The 20,364-nt window shown below is 39.1% G+C and overlaps 2 protein-coding genes across 6 annotated transcripts in view; both read right to left on the reverse strand.

Annotated features, from left to right (window-relative positions):
- Positions 1-202: 202 nt before the first annotated feature.
- golm2 (golgi membrane protein 2) lies at positions 203-15,444 on the reverse strand. 2 transcript variants are annotated; one of them, XM_042494040.2, is made up of 10 exons: positions 14,324-15,444; positions 9,262-9,316; positions 8,995-9,097; positions 8,169-8,259; positions 7,746-7,869; positions 7,419-7,502; positions 6,717-6,995; positions 5,660-5,797; positions 2,930-3,097; positions 203-1,246 (listed from the first exon to the last, which is right to left on the reverse strand). In XM_042494040.2, the coding sequence occupies exons 1-10, from the start codon at positions 14,648-14,650 to the stop codon at positions 1,170-1,172; spliced, it is 1,446 nt and encodes a 481-aa protein (XP_042349974.1). In that variant the 5' UTR covers positions 14,651-15,444; the 3' UTR covers positions 203-1,169. The 2 variants fall into 2 exon arrangements, with proteins under 2 accessions (XP_042349974.1, XP_042351490.1); XM_042495556.2 differs by lacking the exon at positions 2,930-3,097.
- A 2,412-nt stretch (positions 15,445-17,856) lies between these two features.
- entrep2 (endosomal transmembrane epsin interactor 2) overlaps positions 17,857-20,364 on the reverse strand; it is a 126,834-nt gene continuing 124,326 nt past the window's right edge. For 3 of the 4 annotated variants that reach the window (XM_088077014.1, XM_088077018.1, XM_088077031.1), the window contains exons 11-12: positions 19,821-20,143; positions 17,857-18,697 (exon numbers count right to left, since the gene is read on the reverse strand). In XM_088077014.1, coding sequence (XP_087933140.1) covers positions 18,500-18,697; positions 19,821-20,143 — 521 coding nt within the window. In that variant the 3' untranslated portion in view covers positions 17,857-18,499. The remainder of the gene's footprint in view (positions 18,698-19,820; positions 20,144-20,364) is intronic. The other variant, XM_088077021.1, reaches the window with a different exon arrangement.

Below are 20,364 nucleotides of genomic sequence, written 5' to 3' on the forward strand. Positions count from 1 at the left end.
AGAGAGGCTCAAGGACAAATATCTACAGGGAGGGTTAAAAAAAGAAATAAATAAAATAACCCCCCCACCCCTCCCTTTGATAAATAAAGAACAGTCCCCAAACATTAAAAAGCTGCTGAGTGCTCCATTTCACGTACTACTGATGACAAACTAATAATGTCTACATCTAAAGTAACTCTAAAGCACTATCACAACTGACAAATGACATGAAGCATCACCTTTAATAAAATTAAATTACATTCAATGTGCCTTTCCATGAGAAATAAATTTTCCTGGCTGCACAAACAGAACTGATTTCATGTTCACTGATTTCCCTAAAAGGTCAGGAATTAGGTTTCCTCAGTACAAATGGTAACAGTTCATCAACTACATTATGTACAAGAGACCTCATTAATGGAAGCATTTTTACAGTATGTCAGTTCTAGATGTGCTTGGTTAATCTTTGCACACTGTGGAGATACTAACATCGGTCTAAGTATTGCTTAAGTATCAGTATTTTGCTCAGTTTGATTATTAATAAAATGTTTCAAATGCATGCAATGGCATCATTAAAAAAAACTGAATGAGGAGCACTTTAGAGTGTCTGTCACAAAGAAAAGAAATTGATTTAATAGGCCATAAGCAAAGTCCTTGGCATTGGCAATGCATTCCTACTCCTGTAAACGAAAAAAAATGTTCTTCCATGTAAATGTCCCCATATAATGTAGGAAAGGCAGAATGCCAAGTTAGTCTCTTTCATAAACATCTCAAATGAAACGTTTTATATCAAGAAACAACAACCTGAAAAGAAAAAGTAGCAAAAACAAAACACAGTTCTACCTGTGAGTCAACAGGGCTCATTCAGATCACTGTTATGAACTGAGGCAGTTATCAAACAAAACTCGACAGTCAGTTTACAGTACATCATCTCTACTGCCATAACTTAGAACCATTAGCAAAACAACAGCAGCTCAGGACAATGCCATGATGTTTTTCTTTGTTTGTATTATGGTACGTTATTCAGAATTAATTCATTAGTTGCAACGTCTGTTTGTCAAAATAGTCCAGGACATCAAGGATGCACCCAATAAATTCTTAAACATGATGTTCAATCTATTTTCTCAAGAAAAGACCTCGGTTGTAGAGGAAGGTCTAAGTATTTAATGAGTTACGGCTGTTTGAGTTCCTGTTCAAAGAATGTCAATGGCTTGATGTCTTTTCCCATAATCCACAGCCCGGTCTCCCTGCATGTCCCGATCATCGTCATCTGGAAGAAAAGACAGCAACACAAACATTAGAGAATAAATAATAGACAATTCACTTTGAGAAGTGATGTAAGCATACTCCATGATAAGATATTTTTTGCAGAAGGTTCATGAACTATCTTCACAATTTTCCTCTCCATCAGTCTTATCACATCAATGGCTTGATTCCAAACTGTTACAGTGTACACCCATAAAAAAATGGTCACATGGAGTGCAGTTAGGAAGTATCGGGATTTTTGTTTCGGATATAATTCAGCACACTGGATCTGAAACAATAACTCCAAGTTAAAGTGCTGACTTTTAGCTTTTACATCCATCTTTTGTAAACAATGCAGTAGCCACAGCAGTATTCTGCGCAGTTTCCCTGATTTTGCAACTGTGTTTATCTAAAATAAATTTATTGAGATGATACATCCAAGTTTGGGAGGAACATTTCCTACACCAATCTAGTATATAGTGCCCCAGGAAGGATCCCAAAACCCGGAAATGAGTTAACATTTCATTTCCTCCAGTTCCCTCATCTTGAAGTCAAGGAGTTTTTTTAAATGTTTTTTTTAGTTTAGATGCCTGAAATAAGGTCTGTGGTTAACACAAGCTTACGAGACTTTCACATTTTGTTTTATGTCACAAAATATGTCAGTTAATACCCTGCTCGGGATCTCTGCAGCTTTTATGTGTCTTACACAAGGTGACTGCAACAACAGGCTAAGACAACAGAGCTTTGTAGTGTAGTTTGTTAATGGCCTAACCTTAGCTTTTTACCTCTATCGATTGCATTTAGGCTTCAAAAATCCTTAAAGTGGTGTTCTTTTGTGAAGATTATCTTGCTGACCACAACATGTAAGTATCATAAATCTTTATCTGCCACAGAGCTTATTTTCTGCCATGATCCAAAATCCAATGGAAGAATACCACTGTTTTTTTGTTGAGGGAACCAGGATCACACTAACTTGTTGGTCATTTATACTAACAAGGACAACCTAGATTTTTATTAAAATCAGACTGTTCACAAACGAAACAGTTCAACATAGATGTAACATAAACATGACAAATCACAGTCACAAAACAAAAATAGTATTTGCCAAATGAAGTGTTGCTACAGTGTCTCAAATATTTAAACTTTAATCTAATAAGCAATCAAATATTCATGTCAGGAAACAATAACAAAAAAAAAGGGAAAAAAACATGCATTTCAATGTTTCAAGGAGAACACAGACACATTCACAAACACAGTGAGCTATATTTATCTACTGGTCTAGATGTGGGTCAGATGTTTGGTGGGCACAGACAGGTGGTATAGCTAAAAGGAAGCACAAGCAGGAGAGAAAATACTAAATGGTAACTGAATTACTCTCACAGAACCGTAAGTTCCCCGGTCCCCATACATGGGAGAATAGGATGCTAAGATTGTTACCGTGCTTATACAGTAAACAACGGCTCACACAATTCATCCTGAACTGCTCTCACAGCAGTCCTGCTTTGATCCCGAACATGTTTTGGTCATAATTTGTTAAACATCTGTAGTTTCTGATGAATACAAGGACCAAACTCAGGGTACTGTGAGCTACTCTAACTGGTGGAACAAATGCGGGGGGCAGCAGCAGGATAGGGGTGGAGGGAAGGAGCAAGGGAGGAATGGTGGATACACATCTGGACAGGCAGTCCAGTCCCCCGGCCTGGCTCACCTTGAACGTCTTCCTCCCCACCATCACCATCCTCTTCCTCATTGTAGGCCAGCTCGGCCTGCTTGTCGGCCTCATACTCACCCACGTTCCCATCATCCCCATTGTAGTCCGCCAGCTTAGAGCCGTGTTGCGGATCTACTGGGGACTCGTTCTCATCAAAGAACCGGCCTGCAGGAGGCAGAGAAGGGCCTCATCAGGAAGGGAGGGAAGCGGAGGCAGTTGTAGGAAGACAGGGAGGAGTGGGTGAAATACTGCATAATGAATGCATGAAGTGATTGCATGAAGGAGATGACAAGAGATAAGGAAGATGAGGTGAATGGATACACAGTGGCAGACTGTAATTAGAAGACAAGTGTTTCTGGAGAGTAAAGGAGAGTCAATCATCGACTTGAAAGCAAAGAGCCAAGTGGAAACAAATAGAGTTCTCTTTGCAATGAGGGACTGTTTAAAGTCTGGAGAGCACGAAGCGCTAATTGAGTTACCGGTTTAATCATCTTTGCAATCCAATCAACCCAATACAAAAGCCCTGCTGCAAATCCTATCTTATGTTGAGTTTTTGTTAGTACTGTGACTCCTGTTGATTCAACTCAAGGGTAGTTTTGAAAGAGACAGTTTTTCCTCTTACAAGTATTGCTATTTATTAACTTAGCTTCTTTTGTTGTGTGGTGCCAAGTGTCGAAGATAACAGCTGAAGAGATGTCTGCCTTCTCTCAAATATAATAGAACTAAATGGCACTCAGCATATATGCTCAAAGCATCAAAAAATACATTTGAAAAACTCACAACCAGTGTCTTTTTTTCTCAAGATAATCCACATACCTTGTTGTGGGCAGTTTCATGTAGGAATTATTTTCTTTCTACCAAAGTGCTGCTGTGATACGGTTGTATCACTGTGCAGAAGGAACCTTGCATCTGCTGCTAGCTCACTAAGCACCACTGAGTTAGCTGATCTTACAGCTTAGCCAAGGAGGGCGATATTAACGTTTACATGATGTACTGTCCCCCTTACGAGCCTCTTGTCCATGATTTTTGGAAAGAGACGTTGCTGTTCAGTTTTTCAAACCTGTTTCTTTGGTGATTTCAGCACCACAAGCTGAGTGCCATCTTGTTCTATTATATTTGAGAGAAGTCAGACATCTCTACAACTTATATCTCCAACACTCAGCAACTCAGAACCAAAAAATCTGGACTATCTAGCACTACAAGAGAAAAGCTATAATTTTTTGTTCTGGGGTGAACTGTGCCTTTATGGCCATAGATACAGTATGTTTGTTGCTTTATTGAATTGCATTTTAAGTGCTTCTAAAATGTTTAATGCAGCCAAAGCTACAGATGGCTGTTTGGTATGGTCATTTTGACTTAATGTTTAATGTTGGGTCTTGTAAAGAAAAAGGATCTGGCATACTGCTGTTGCTCAACATCAGAATTTATTGCTTATACGAATGGTTTGGTCAAGAGTATTTACTCTGATAGTAAAATATTTTTTACGAAGGTCCAGAGAGAGCAAAATCTTATTATAACCAATAAATTCTGATGTTGAGCAAGAAGCAGCGTTTTTTCAAGACTCAAGTTGGATGTGCAAATGTCTCCCTTCAAACAACTTTTAATGTTGGAAAAGTATAACAATTGTTCTATGTGCCAAAAACTACAGTTTGTATGTGTTAAAATATATAAAGTGTAAAGCCAAAAGCAATTAGTTATTGTATTTTTCTGAATATTGCAGATATGATCCAATCAGGGTGGGAAAATTACATTTTACAATCTTCTAATTAACATTTCTCAATTCCAAATGACTTTAGTTTGTAAAATTGCCAATCAGAAAAACTGATGTTTGTACAATGTACGATGTATAAAAAAAACTAAACTCAAATAGTGTTTTCTGATCTATTATAGCCAGCCAATCTCAATCACAAAGGCATCTGAAGCAGTTTATGTTCCTTCCTATCTGATTTCAGATGGCACTGTTGGTCACGACAGGACTGGGTGGGACTTGAGATTGTCTGAGCCAGGCGGTGTGAGCTGTAAGTGTCTAGTAAACACCACACCCTGCCAAAAACGAGACATCTGGTGGATGTCGGGTGCTAATTTGCCATAATAGAATGCAAGTATAATGCAATCTGAGGCAGATGATGGGAAGAAAAACAACATGAAGACGTGAACTGAATGCAGTCAGTGTTTTAAGCAGCAGAGCTGCAGGGGGTGAGGTGGATGTGTACAAGAGATGAAAGACTAGAACTTATGAAAACAGAGGATGAGGAGGGAGAAAAGGCAGCAGAGCAGAGCAGAAGCCAGGCAGCAGGAACGGATCATCTGGGAGCCAGGTGTGTGTCATTTGTCTCCTCTCCTCTGCAACTGAGCCCTCTCTCTCCTCCCTGATAATGCTCCTGGCCATATTCAGACATGACTTACATTCAACTGACTTTCATGAAAATGTGTCATGTAGAAGTGGGGGTGTAACCAATTAGCAATGGTGAAAATTCACACAGATGGCATCATGACACCAAATTGTATTTTACTCTCAGCGTTAACACACATCACAGAGAGCTAAAGGCAGCGAAAGGCAGAGCTAAAAACAATAGCTGTGACTGTACTGTTTCATGTTTAACATTATTTTTCCCCACTCCTTCAAAATCAATCACATATAAACAAGTTGATAAAAAACACACCTCCAACCACACCCTCGCAAAATTCCAGTATTTCTCTTTTCTAAAGTATCATGTAGGAACTCACTTTGACGGTGGTGTACTGGCTCTGCTGCAACTTGGTCTTTGGCGTGGTGAGGCTGGATGGGGTTGGGCACCTGGGCAGGGTTGGGGGGCAGAGGAATCCCCTTCAAGTGTTCGTTGTCACCCTTGACATTATCAGGAGCTGACAATAGGGAAGAGACTTAGATTCTGTTGTATGTATGAAATGAATAAAATATTTTCAAAGGCCCAAAATGTTCTTTGTTATGCCTTCGCAAACTACCTTCTCACCAGTTACAACTAACGCTCCTGAGATGACATCTACTTTAACACAGCTACTTCACAATCAAGGTCAAACAAGTGTTTTTTTAACCACTTATGCATGAATTGCAGTGTGGTAAACCTACATTGTATTCTTTAAAAGGACAGTTCAGATTTTTTAAAGTGGAGTTGTATGAGGTAGTTATTCATAGTCCCATCTAAAAAAAAAAAAAACAATATCAGTTTCAGTGTTTGCTGTATTTAGAATATTTTTACTGCTTTACCTTAATGTCAGACAGAAATTTCCAACTGGAAAATTAAGTCGTTATACTACTCTCTTCAACTCCATTGAGAAGAACAGTGACTTGAAATTGCTGAACACAGGATCTGATAATCTAGCGGTGCCACAAACAGTTATTTTGTTTGTGTTATTGGGTGATTTTGAAAAAAAGGTTAGTTTGGATTCACCAAAGTCACACAGTAACACAGACTAACTACCTGATTGCAGCAGTGGTACACCAGTCAAAATTACGTTTGTTGTCACTGGAGTCTGGTGGCTTTAATACTCTAACTGTGGATACATTCTGCATAACCCCTTCAAAAAATCTGAAATATCCCTTTAATGTAGCACCTGAAGTTTTGACAGCTGTTACACAAGAAAGGAAAAAAAAGCGCCTTCACTTGACTAATCAGTCAGTAAAATTAGAAAATAGAATAAAAATAGAAGTAAATCAGTAAAGCTGAGTTTAAGGAGAGAGGTAATTAATTATCACATGCCTAAAGGCTCAAAAGATGGATTTTTGTAATTAAAACCAAATACATTTATGTGGTGAATTATGTACCTCGAAGTTGTCTTTGCTGTTCTCCCAGTTCGTCTGCCTTGATACCTGCCTTGTTGTCTTCTTCGAATACGATTGGTTTGTCTGCCGGTTTAATGATCCCTAGAGGTGCAACCCCTGCTGCTCGGCCCTCCACTCTGTCCTGCTGGAGCCGAGGCTGGTCCAGAGACAGACCCTGGCCCCCAGGGCCATCAGCTGCCCCAACTCCAGGTCCAGCACCAGCTCCCACAACCACATCAGGGGCCTCATCGTGCTTCTGAGTGATGGCTGGTTTCTTCAAGGCTGTAGATATATGGAGCGGCAAAGTCAGAAAGCTTGGAGAGTTCTTTTTTCAGATGTCGCATAAAATGACATACAGGGGAGTGGACCCTGCTTCAGCGCTGTGCACAGCGTGTTATTGTGAGTCAAATCTGTAGTCTGTTGGTTTTTAACCAGTAATTTGATGTTTGTACAGTCTGAAAATACCTTTCACACTCTTGGTTGTTTGTGGTTCCCTAAACAAATTTCAGGGTCAAACTCATAAGACAGCAAATGAGCTCGGTGGTCTAATATTATTGTATTTGACCCTGCTCTGCCTATACACCCTTAAAATGAGTCACTGTAAATATACAGTAAATAAACTTTCTACGTAGTTTTTGTCACTCATTTATTCACTGGGTTTGCCAACCTAACAATTGCTATTTAAGGTTTAAGACCACTGCTTACCAAATTGCACATCGTCGATTTTTCCCACCTCACTGTCTTCAATACCAGGCATGCCAGCATCACTGCCAGGTTTACCCATCTCTTCTGTAACAGAGCAGAAAGAATGTGACTTCAGTAGTGGTTGGGAAGGTTTATTTTACACATTGAAACAGAACACAAATAGAGCGTAATAACCACATCAATTAAATTATTTAAGGATTTATATAACAACTGGTGCATTTTCTTCCAGCAATCACATACTGTGTTAAGTGCATATGTGCATAACTATATAAGTAAGAGCAATCAAGACAGTGTAAGCTTTGGTTAACATAGTCATATCCTCTGTACCTTTTAAATCTGGGCTGTCGTGCCGGTGAGTGGCCACTGTATGGCGCTCTCCAGCCATCTCCACACCGGGTGCTCCCTCTGCATGTCTACCTGCTGCTGCACCCTTCTGGCTGTCGATTACACTCTGAAAAATTATCAAAGGTGAATTAGAAAAAGGAGCATGTGGAACATTGAGAGACAAAGAAACTCTGTTGAATATACAGGGGAGCTTTAACAGGAATAGGGATGCAGAGGGGAATGAACTGAGCTCAGTTGTTACTGTAAGTACACTGTGTTAAAAATCTGAAGAGTAATGAATAAATGCTTTAGTGCTGAATAAATGGAACGTCTACCAGCTGGCAAGGGGTCACAACCTTTCACCATTTACTAAAGAGTCACAAGAATGATCACTGGCTTGTTTGTGGAGATTTTATCGATACTAACCTGTCTTAGCTTTGATGCTTCTTCCTCCAGGGTCTTTTTTGTTTCTTCACACTCCTCTCTCTGCTGTGCAATCTGACGTCCACACTGCAGACTAGTGAACACACATTCTTTGTTAGTCTCACCCTCATAATCTGTGATTTTTTTCCACCATAAAGCTGGTTTGTGAAAGCATGCAGAAGATACATTTTAAGTGAATCATTACTGACATTAGATGAGCCTTATTAAGAGACAAGGAAATAGGAAATTAAGATGATGACATAACCGGATAATGGTGAATATTCCATTAAAAAACCAATAGCTGTCATAATAATGGATAACTTGAGAAGCACAAATTGACATTTTGAGAAGCTCTTCAGACATCCTGTCACAGATCATCGATGCAAGGTTAAGTTTTGCCAAGTGATAATGCAGTTGTTAACACCGGATTTGAACGCACAGACTATATTAACTGTACTGACTTAATTAACTGGATCTGTTTAACTAAAAAAACACCAAAAAGTTTGCTCTGCTGCATCACATTGCCTCTGGTGTGGTGAGGTATTCATTTGAGTCATTTTAAAACAGATTATTACTCAGTTCTATCTAGATTTTACCTGTTGGAGGGCTGCGTAGCTATGCAAGGGGAAAAAAAATAGAACAGCCGCAAAAAAACAACAACAAACAAAACAATGAACTGGTGCAACTTCTGTGGTCAGCATTGCAGCTTCAGTTGATTATGATGGAAGCACCCTGCTGCTGGCATACTGCGGCACATGTATCACGCCTCGTCTATGCCAAAAGTATTTTGGCCATATGAATCACAGTAATTTTAAAGAATTTAACGTACCTCTCATACTCCAGTTTTCTTTCCAAGGTAGTGCTATTTTTCTTCACTTCTCTTAGCTGCTCTTCCTGTTTCATGAACTCCTGCTTCAGCTCCTTTAACTGTTCTGTTGGCAGAAACACACATACACAAACGCAATATTTGAAGGAGGTTTAGTTGTTGTCCAGTGCATGAAATGTAATGTTTCCTGAAGAGGCTTTGTGTCAAATCTATTGAGGGATTTAGTGCTGAAGGGTGCCCTCTGCTGGCCAGACAGGGTTAAAGTCGTACCTTTCAGCCTCTGGATTTCTGTCATTTGGGCTGTGACATCACCCTGCACCTTCATCTGTACAGAAGAGAGAAAAAAGTTCTTTAAACAGACTTCGCTAAGAAAATTACAGACTCTTATCATCTAAATGAGAGCTAGAAACATCTGAAGTCTTCTACACCTTAAATCAGCTCAACAACAGCCTGCTCAGAGTTTTTCTCCTAAGCCACAGAAGACTAAAATGTGAAACAGGTTATTTCATTTGGTAGATAGTGCTTCCATTAACACAAAAGACATGGGTGAACAGGTTTGTCTTGTTATTGTGTATAACTAAGCTTCAGGTGGCACCCACTTTGACATTTTGAGTAGTAACTGCTCAAAGGCAATACACACCTTCTTATCAAACGCAGTATTATGGGATATTAGATGTTAACCACATGCTTTGCTGCCAATCTCCTGCTGAGCAATAATGTTAATGTTAATGATTAGGGGACCAAAATAATAAAGTACCTCACATCAGCTGCCTTTGTAACATGCAAACATTACCAGCACAGAAGTTGGTAGCTTCAAACATATCTGGTTTGATATTTTTCTTCGGCACTTTACTCACAAGGAAACCGAAAACCCTCTTCTCTACACTGTAATGCAATCTGCCACAAGGCTCTATAATAAACAATATTCCTAAGAAACTGAAGGGAGCAAGCAAGCAAATTAAGGAGGAAGGCAAAAGGACATGGACAATTAAGCGATGCCTAAAATTGATCTTTTGAGTATTAAAAATGCATATCAATGTCCACACTTTTATTTCACAATGGTTACAAGTTTTAAAGAAGACAGTATCAAAACAACCATAAACGTCACACAGTCTTGTTAACTTACAAAAATTACTTCTGTCAGAATACTGACACAATTTCTTGCAGAGCTTTGATGGGGTAAATGTCACAGAAAACAAAGCCATAGCCACAGCCCTCATTTAGCCATATTTTGCAAAATAATGATTCTTTGTAACATACTGAGCATATCAGTGGTAAGTGGTTAAATGAATTATGCTGCAGAAGGGCTTTGGGAGATTTCAACGCAAAAAAATCACCACACCTTTGGATGCCCATTGTGATTATTTGAGTTCTTGAATAAGTTATAACCGCCTGAGACAGAAGGCAGTGAAGGAAGATTGGACAGGAAATACAGCATCAATGTCAACTGTTGTAAAGGCTAAAGCTTAATCCTGTCACACCCTCACATGTGGTTAATGACTTGCCCCTGCAGTCTGCTGATACTGGCTGTACAGAAAACAACATGACCAAAAAAACTGTATAAAGAACTGTATGCTGCCGTGGTTCAGTGTTGTACCTTATAAGACTGTAAATGCTGTACTGTGTGAAAGCACTTTGAGACTCTACTGTCCCTATTTTCTCTGCATTGCAGGCCTCTCACTGTATGTAGCATGCATCTCTGTTGAAACAGGGTTGGGCTGTTGACAAAAGAGAGGAGTGGAAGAACTGCTATTCAACACCTGCCCTGATCTTGATTATGGAAACGGAGCCGGATAGTGACGTTACTACTAAGAAGCAAGGGTGCTTAGACTCCTCTTAGCTCCTCACATAAAGAATCTATATTCGCCTAAACAACAAAAATATAACCTCATCTTTAGCTAGATCCCTTCCCTCCTCTTCTCACTGAATTGCTGCTATATTGGCCAGGGCGCCCTTGAAAATTAGATTTTGTAATCTCAGTGGAACATACCTGGTTTAGTAAATGTTTAACAATACTAAAAATCTTTGGCTGCATTGTTTAATCTTTTACACAAACAGTGTAACAGTGTCAAACAATTTAGCTGCCAAGAGGGATTTTAGTGTCATAAATGCTGAAGAGACATTTGGAATAAAAACATAAACCAGCAGAACGGGCAACAAAACAGAAGGCTAACTGTTACAAGGCCATTGTTTTGCTATGATTTGATTTGGCCGCAGAAAATAGGATTGGCTCATAAACGCAGTGTATGATGGTGGGCAGGAGAAAAGATTCAGAATGGGAAATCATTTGAAAAACGTCCTTTTTAGGCTGACCAGTGACTCTCGTTTATGTGTCCATCCAGGATTATTTTTATATAAATGGGTGTTAACACTATTGACAGTCTTAACACTGTGAGCACCGGCTGCTTTTAATTTCCATTATTGTTAGTTGAGCACGTAGAACCATAATAATATGCATGTGTGGCCCATCATAAGCAGTGTTGTCTTGCTGGTCACAAAGTAGCCACTCAAGACGATAAGAGGAAGGCTGATGTGTTGTCGTAAGGGACAGCTCTTGTTAGCACATGCTGAGCAATACACCAATTTGTTTGTCCTGGCCTTCCTCATATTCATGCAAAGTTCTTGCAAATATGCAAAAGTAATATACCCCAGGGTTCCTACAGCTTAAGACAAGTTAAATCTAAGACTTTTTAATGCCCCTTTAGAATTAAACTTAAGACGAATTTAACAGTCATGGAAATTTAAAAGAACAAAAAAACATGAACCCACACCAATTCCTTAAGGTTACGAACAATTTTGTCCAAATGTTTGTGTGATAACATAAATGTATTTGGTTAAGTTAAAATGCTGAGTGATCTACTTAAAATGCTAAAACATTTTAAAGTGGAACACATGGAAAACATATAGTATTCTAAAATTACCCATATGGTTTGCCTTTAAGGGACCAAAATGATTGATATGATACATGTGTTGTTGGTTTCTCTATCCTGATATCCATGATGGTAATCCCAGGGGCATTCCCTAAATAATTTAAAAGTTAATTATTACCAATTTCTTGAACTTTTACGACACAACATCATTAAAAAAAACCCAATTAATAATATTTGATTTTTTAGCATTTTTTTTAGACTTTTGACAGATCAATTTAAGACATATTAATACCAATTAAGGCCTTATTTATAGATTGATTAATTAAATTCCTTTAAGACTTTTTACCCTAAGTATACTAATTATCAATGGGTAGTAACAAATTTGCCTATTCAAAATCTAACCTTTTCAAAATAAGGGTGTGCATCATCTATGACACAGGCATCAAGTCATCTCCTGCTTCTAGGTAAAATTATGTCTAATGTGTGCTAGTTTAGATCTATAGAAGGACTTTGCAAACCAGCAGTGGTTGAAGATGATGCTCCACCAAACAGAATAACCATAAGTTCAACAAATGTATGCCTGTCCAAGAGGAACAAGCATGTCAGGCAGAATGCAAATTACAGGAAAACCTCCCCCACCATCTGTTGTCTAATTGTCTCCCAGGGCAGCTGGACACCCACTAATGTTCAGAGGCTGCTGGGACACAAAACACAGTGAATTGCTGGCTGGGCCACTGCACAGAGCAAGAGGTGGGGAACAGCCTTGTGGAGCATACAGACACGCCAAACTTCAATGCATTATAAGTGGCCTAGGGGCATAGCCACAGTGGAACTCCATTATACCTTTTTCTTCACAAAACCTAAAGGGATGGATATCAAAACAGAGAGCATGAGCTGTGATAAATAAAAAAAAAAAACAACTATGATGTGGAGCAGGTTCTGAGGTGGGTGAATGAGCTCCCAGTCAAAGACGAGTCCATGTATCATCTGCCACTTGGTACCATAGACTTCTTAAGACAAATCGCCCTCTTCATAATGACTCCATCACTTTTCCTTTTTTAAGTAGATAGCTGAAAGCCTATCTCAGTCCACTGTGAGTTACCAAAGTTTTCATGTGCATGGTCCATCTGATATAAAGTGGGGAGATCACAGCAGTATAATGTAGATATGATGTGATGGTTTTGGTTGTTATATCGTTGCATAATACCATAGGAAAAAGTGTCTTTATCTCAGTGTACCTGACTAGCTAGGTAAAATGAACAAGGAGCCTTCTTTGTCTTCATATCCCTATTACTATTTGCTCATTCAATGGATATGCCACCCACCCCTTTTTTAAATATTGAACGAGAGCATTAACATACCCAAACATATAGACATACCAATGATAAAGAGGTACTGAGTCTAAAAAAAAACAACAAGTAAACTAATATAATAATGTTGTTACTGTCAGCTAAGTTGGCTTAGTCGGAGGACTTTTCCCACTCTGTGAAAACTTTAGTCACTTGTTTCTATGTGCATGCATGTACCCTTTGATCAGTGGTGGAACATAACTTTTACTCAAGTACTGCACCTAAGTACAAATTTGAGGTGCTTGTATTTGAGTATTTTCTTTTTCAAGCCACTTTATACTTATACTCAACTTCATTTCAGAGGGAAGTATTGTAATATTCATCGGACAGTTTTACTCATTTGTTACTTCACACAAATTAAAGATTTTTCCGTAAAAATCATATGGACTGTTTATAAAATATGTTTTGTAAATAATAATAATAATAAACCAAACTGTTTATACAAGTTCATTTGAAACTATTGGTTGATTAACCAATGAGCCAACTGCCAGAAAATGAATTGTGCCAACTTTTGGTACATACACACACACACACACACACACACACACACACACACACACACACGTCATGTTGTTGTTTTTTTAAATAGAACAGATAGAAAAGACAGTAATATTTGGTCAATCCAATAGAGATGACAATAGAGTAAGTAGCATGTAAGATAGAAACGATCAAAACCAAAAAAGGACTAAGACAAGGCAAATACTACAAATCAAATCACTACACTGTCCAAGACAAAAAAATAAAAATAAAAATATAAAAACATGCAAATACTTGTGTATAATGATAAAAGTAACAAAAAACATAATATAATGGTTGTAGGTCAGAAAATTACCTGCCACATCACAATTTTATCTAACAATGTCAAAATATAGAATTAAACTTAATTCTATATTTTTCTTCTATATTTCTTTCTATTTTTCTATATTTTAAGTTGTTTTTGGGGGGGTGCTTTATCGATTTTTCTGCATGAGGTTAATTTCCGTTTAGTACTTTAGGCACTAAAAGGAACTGCATATATCTTTCACCACTGCCTTTGATCATCTCTCCAAATGCTAGATATCAGTAAATACAATTTAAAAAAAACTGGGTTGGGATCAGACATTGCAACTGTACCTTTTCATCATTGCACTTTTTGATGAGCGCCTCCCGGGCCTGCAGCTTGCTCTCCAGGACGCTGTAGTCTCCATCCTTCTGGTCGATCTGCTTCCTGTGCGTGTCCACCTGCACCATCAGCTCCGAGTTCCGCTTCTCCAGCCGACTCCGCGCCGCGTCCGTGCGCTTCACCTGCGACTGCACCTCCACCAGCTCGTCCAACAAGCGGTTGTGCTTGCTGGACATTGCCCAGTAGTTGAAAGACAGTATGGCGATGATCACCATCAAGAAGATGAGGATGAAGGACGGGAGGCGGCCACCCCGTCGGTTTGCACCAAACCCAACCATTTCAAAAACAAAGTGTAACGTTATTTCAGGTTGTTACCGCAACCTACAAAGCTCAGTGAGACAAGTCTCCCGCTGTAAAACACATCCGTCTACGTGACATGCCGTGGATATGCGGCAACCGCTCGGGAAAGCAAACACTACAGTTACACACGCAGACAGTCATGAATGTGCAAGACTTTTCACATTTCTACCGATCTTTTACTCTCCTTCCTCCTTTCGCACACAAGGCATCTTCTCTGCAACTCGTCCAATGTCAGTTGATGAATACGCCCGCAGGGACGTGGCCTAGCTCAGCTGGCAACGTTAAACACAGCAGACGAGAGACTAGACGTGGACAGCTACACGGCACCGTGGCAGTCAGGAGCGCACACACACATCACACAGCTAGCTCTATTAACATTAGCATTCAGCTATTTTCTTCTCATGGTCATCTGACAAGCTCTGCAGGTCTGCATATACTGACGTTTGGAGCTCTTTTAATCATAAAATCGCCGTAAAACAAATACCACTGATGATTTTCGATACCGACCTGACGTAAATGTTAGCTCCTACTGACGCTGTCCAGCTAACCACTTCGCACTAGCTAGCCCCAACGGAAAATGCGCGAGCACAACTCACGACCGTCAGACAGAAAAGTGTCGTCTTTTCTTGCGGAGGACGGATGTAATCCTTGTAAAATAACTAACAAAATCCTAACCAACACTGAGGACTCATGCTTTGTATCGCACTCTCCACCTTTCGCGGACAGCAAACTGCGCTGAGAGAGAAGCTAGCGGCAATCCGTCTGCCCAACTTCCGTTCTCGGAAATGAATTTAAAAATAAAAGCCCAAATTGAGCGTTTATTGGACAAGATTAAATGAGACACGATACAGCAACTCAAGAGTCAGGGGAAGAGAAAAATGCAGAAAAGGAGATTCGAGTGCAAACAAGGGATGAAATATTACAAAAGACAAATTGGATCAAATAACATACAAATAAAATAATGTAAATAATATACACCTTTTTTTTATACAGAAACTGCATGTTCATGATTGATAGTTGCACAGGATAACTGAAATACACACGGTGTGCTGAATATTTATAATAAAATTATAGCCTATAAATGTTATTGCACATTAAGTGGTAAAATTTTGCACAGTAGGAAAATGCATGGCATGTTACACAGTATAAATATAAAATATACGGATGTGTACGTATATTATGTTATGATGATTTGGAAATTTGCTCGGTGTATTTGAGCTTAAGATCTACACTTGTGATGGACGAAAGTCATCGCTCACATGGCTAACAATATTTCTGTATGAAATCATGACAGTGCCCAAAGACCGGAAGCACATGGCTTACTGAAGGGACCTTTACAGTTATAATGACATAAGGGTCCAGATTTTTTATATCAAGCAAGTGTTGCATGTTGGTCTTGGGGGAGAGCCTCAAATGCATTGCTTCATCAGTATCTCAAATCAATATAATTAGGGACTGTTTGTTATCTATGGGGGGCAAAACAGGGGAGGCACTTCAAATATTTTTTCAAGAACTGCGGAGGGAGTCATGTTTCTTGATTTGGCTTAGGGGACGCACATTAAACTTCAAATGGTTGTATTTTGTATTTATTTTAAATACCATCAGAACCCCCCAGACTAGTAGGTGGGTGTGAAAGAAAAATCACACCATTTATCATAGTCAAGAACTGTGAAATATGTTTATGATGGTGGAAGGAGGGTCATGCATCTTCCCACAGCCACTCATGAAGGCTCAAGGCAAAACATTAAAACATTTGTAGATCTAAGGACGGTCATGATGAAGACATTAAAATACAAACAAACATGCCACTGTAGATGGAAAAGCAGCATGAGGAAGCAATTTTTGTGGGACTTGTCATCTAAGTTTAAACCTAAGCCTGTCTCCATGCAATTTTATGTAATTTACTCAAAGATTACTTGCAGTCCGATTTCTGGTTTTTGTTAGTTTGTTTGTTTTGTTTTTATTATATATTATATATTATATATATATATATTATATTTGTGCAAAACATCTATGCAATTAAATACTTAATTTTCATCCTACTGTGACTCATTTTGCCCTAGTAACTTTGATCTATCTGCTGTAAAAAATGCCAGTGCTTCAGTCATAAGCATTACAAATGTATGTAATTCTGCAAGGGGAAAAGTCTGAAGAATCACAACGATCTGAAAGCTGGCTTAGCATTAAGCAGTGGTCAAAAGGAGACTCTTGAACAAGCATATTGCAGGGAATGCACATCCAAAAATATGGTAATATTTATATGTAATAATATCTTTTATACATGCTGGAGCACAAAAGTTAAACTATGGCAAGAATCAGACAGGAGACCAGCACACTGCAGATCACAATCACCTGAGAGATGAATGTGTTTATGTCCATATATGGCTTGCTCTGCTTTGTGATGGCGATTTGACAAAGCCTGACGAAGATCTCTGTTAGTCGAAATGTTGCATAATTAAAATGACTGGAAGCAGCAGTGTGTGGATCTCCTGTCTGATTAGTACACTCTTAGCAACACTGACAAAGAAACATCACTGGATGTTTAACCATTTGAAACCTGAGCAAATAAGCTTGCTTTTTTTCAAAAACATGGAAAGAAGGCAATGAGCAACGAAAGAACAAATGACTCAACAATTAGCAAGATCTTACGAAAAAGTATAAGAAAACCACCTAAAAATTATTTTTTAAAATTAATATGAAAAAAAAATAAACAAACAAGGAAATAACCTGGGGAAAAAAACCTTAAAAATCATAATTATTCTGTCACACAATTTCACATATATCATTATGATAATTATAAATATTATTATTTTTCCCTAGCTTTCTAGAAATAATTTTCTAAATCTACTAATTTCTTGCAATTAGTGGAACACTTCTTACCAAGCTGCGATTTGCCAATTTGCTCAGGGTTCAAAGGTTTCAGTACTTGTTAAAGGCACCTTAAAGCAGGTTTTAAAGGGTTTCAAACATTCCACGTTTTAAACAACACTACAACATCATCACAAACTTGAAATTAAAAAACACATATACTTAGCTTTACCAAATTTATATTTATGGCATGGCTATTGTGTTTTCTAGTGTTTTTTGGCCAGATTTGTATCTGTTTGGGACAGGCATAAGTACAAAATGCTAAATGACACATAAAACATAAACTTTCACTGAAATGAGAACACAAACCACGAGATACAAACTCATATTTTATTGTAACACTGATAAGAATTGTAACACAATGAGGTAAGTTAAATAATCCACATCTGTGATGTTCTTGAACCAGCGGCACCACGAAATATTCACCATCACCCTATCAGTAACAGTTCCACAAAGTCTGCAAACAATGGCTAGTAATGCCCAGTCCATTCAGTTCACAGTTTAATACAAACATATTTCTTCCTGTTTCTTATGAGGACAAGAGGAATACTGATAACACAATCTCCTTTGTCTTTGAGTCACAGATCCAAACTTACCAGCTGTTTGTTTGTTCCTTTTTTTCAGAGATGAAACTCAGTAGAAAAGATCCCCTGAGGGAGAAACATTCTTTTGTTTTTCTGATGAGAAAGAAGCCACTACAGACACTGGCAGGCTCAGTCTGAGTTTGCTACCATTTCTGCTGATGACTTGGCACGGTCTCACAGGGCACTAGGAGATACAGTATGAGGCCATTTCAGTCCGCCTGTGCTGCAGTCACACTGTGAAAATAAATGATCCTTCAATGCTAGAAGAGTTATTCATAACTCTACAGACATCTGCTGCACAGCACAGCGTGGCTGCAACACCTGCGCGCTGAAATGCCCTCAGAGTTTTGACCCGAGTCCTTGTTGTGAGAGTGGTCAGAGAATAGTTTCTTTGCACTCAAGGCTTTGTTCAGAGGAGGGGGAGTCCAGTGGGTTGGTGGAGGCGCTGGTTGTTTGTGGGAGGTGTTTTGGACGGCGCATGGAAGGGGACGAACTCAAAGCACCGCAGCTCTGAAGGTGAAGATCCTCGTGGCCACGCTTCCTGGGACTGCCCATGATGCGCTGGGTCATCACCTGTGCAACAAAAAATAGATACGAATGAAAAAGAGAAACATGCTGCTAGTTGTCTGTTTCAGACATCAATCTTGTGCTTGAACCATCCATTTTCATCCATAGCAGGTTTGCTTGCTGGTGTGTAAAAGAGTGCCCCAGCGATGACGTTTTTCTGTAGGCTAACCTGGAAGCTAATGTTGCCCTGGCTCCCTTGTCAAAAAGCCTATGGGATTTTTTCATTGTATTTTGGATCATTGCAGAAAAGAAGTTCTGTCCTAAGCTTCTTAGTCAGATCCACTCCTCGTTCCTTTAAAGCCCCAGCCTTTCGCCCAAATATGGTCACTTCTGGCTCTGAAAAAACAATATGGTGACTGCTAAAACGCATAGACTTTAAAACAAGACTCCACAAACGAATGGGTAACGTCACCGTAGCTACATGCATTATTTGTACTGTCTGCAGAGTGAGTCCTTAAGCCCAAGTTAGCATTTCAGCTCTCCCGGTTCCCTCATCTCGAAGCCAAAGGGGTTTTTATAATGGGGTTTTGGTTAGATGTCTTAAACAAGGTCTGTGGTAAACACAAGTTTTAAAGACTTTCAAGTTTTGTTCTATGCTATAAAATATGTCAATAATTACCCTGCTCATGAATTCTGAAGCTTTGTGTGTCTTTAATGTGTCTTTAAAAAGGTGGTTGCTAAAAAGTGGCTAAATTAGAGAACGTTCAGCCAAACACAGCTTTAAAGCCTTGTTGTGGTAGGGATGTGACCATGGGGTTAGCTTTTTTACTTTTGCATGCTTATTTCATTTAGGCTTCAAAAATCCTAAAAGTGGTAATCATTTGTGAAGATTAAGTTGCAGAACAAAATGTGTGAGTATCATAAACATATTTTCACCACAGAGATTATCTTCCGCAAATATCCAAAATCCAATGGAAAAATCCCATAGGCTTTTGATGCAGGAACCAGGGCTATGCTTTAACTAATTTTTATTTTGGCATCCAAATAAATGTCACCCCTGGAGCACTCTATGGCTCTATGGCTCTATGGCTATGGTTGCTCACCAATAAAACCAGAAACATGCCAACAAACTGCTGGTTTGCAGTAAACTACCACTGGACATTATGCACACATTATCTAATTTGGTTACCTGATCTATGACATTGGCACTAAAAATTGCCTCCTCCATGTGTTTCTCATCTGACTTGATAACACACTTGATGTTGTTGACAACCTGCTGGACTTCAGGAGGTAGACTGCAGCTCGAATGCTCCAGGAACTTTGCCACCAGAACTTTGGTGTCTTTGTACATCTTAAAGTCAGCCAGGGAGTGTGGGCGTTCATGGGCGGAGTGCGTGTGCAGGGCACGGGGTTTAAGGTGGATGTCAACTTTCCTGCCCTCCTTTTGCTGCTTCCTGACACTTATGTGACTGGGCTTAGCTCCGACTACGCCTGTTGTAACATCCGTTGGCTCTGAAGATAAAACAGAGAAGAAAAACACGCAGTCACACATAATTCCTAAAATTAGGGCTAATACCTGTGAAGTTAGCACTTAAGGTAATGTGATATCACAGTTTTGTGTCTGTGACATTATCGTTATATGCTTAGTTTTCAGTTTTTTAGCTTTGTGACAATTCCTCATTTCTTCTATGACACATGGACCCAATGGGGGGTTTAAATGGTTTACGTAAAGA

This window comes from Plectropomus leopardus, chromosome 1, assembly GCF_026936395.1.
Source record: "Plectropomus leopardus strain MGB_pleo_1.0 chromosome 1, ASM2693639v1, whole genome shotgun sequence".
Lineage (NCBI taxonomy): Eukaryota > Metazoa > Chordata > Actinopteri > Perciformes > Serranidae > Plectropomus > Plectropomus leopardus.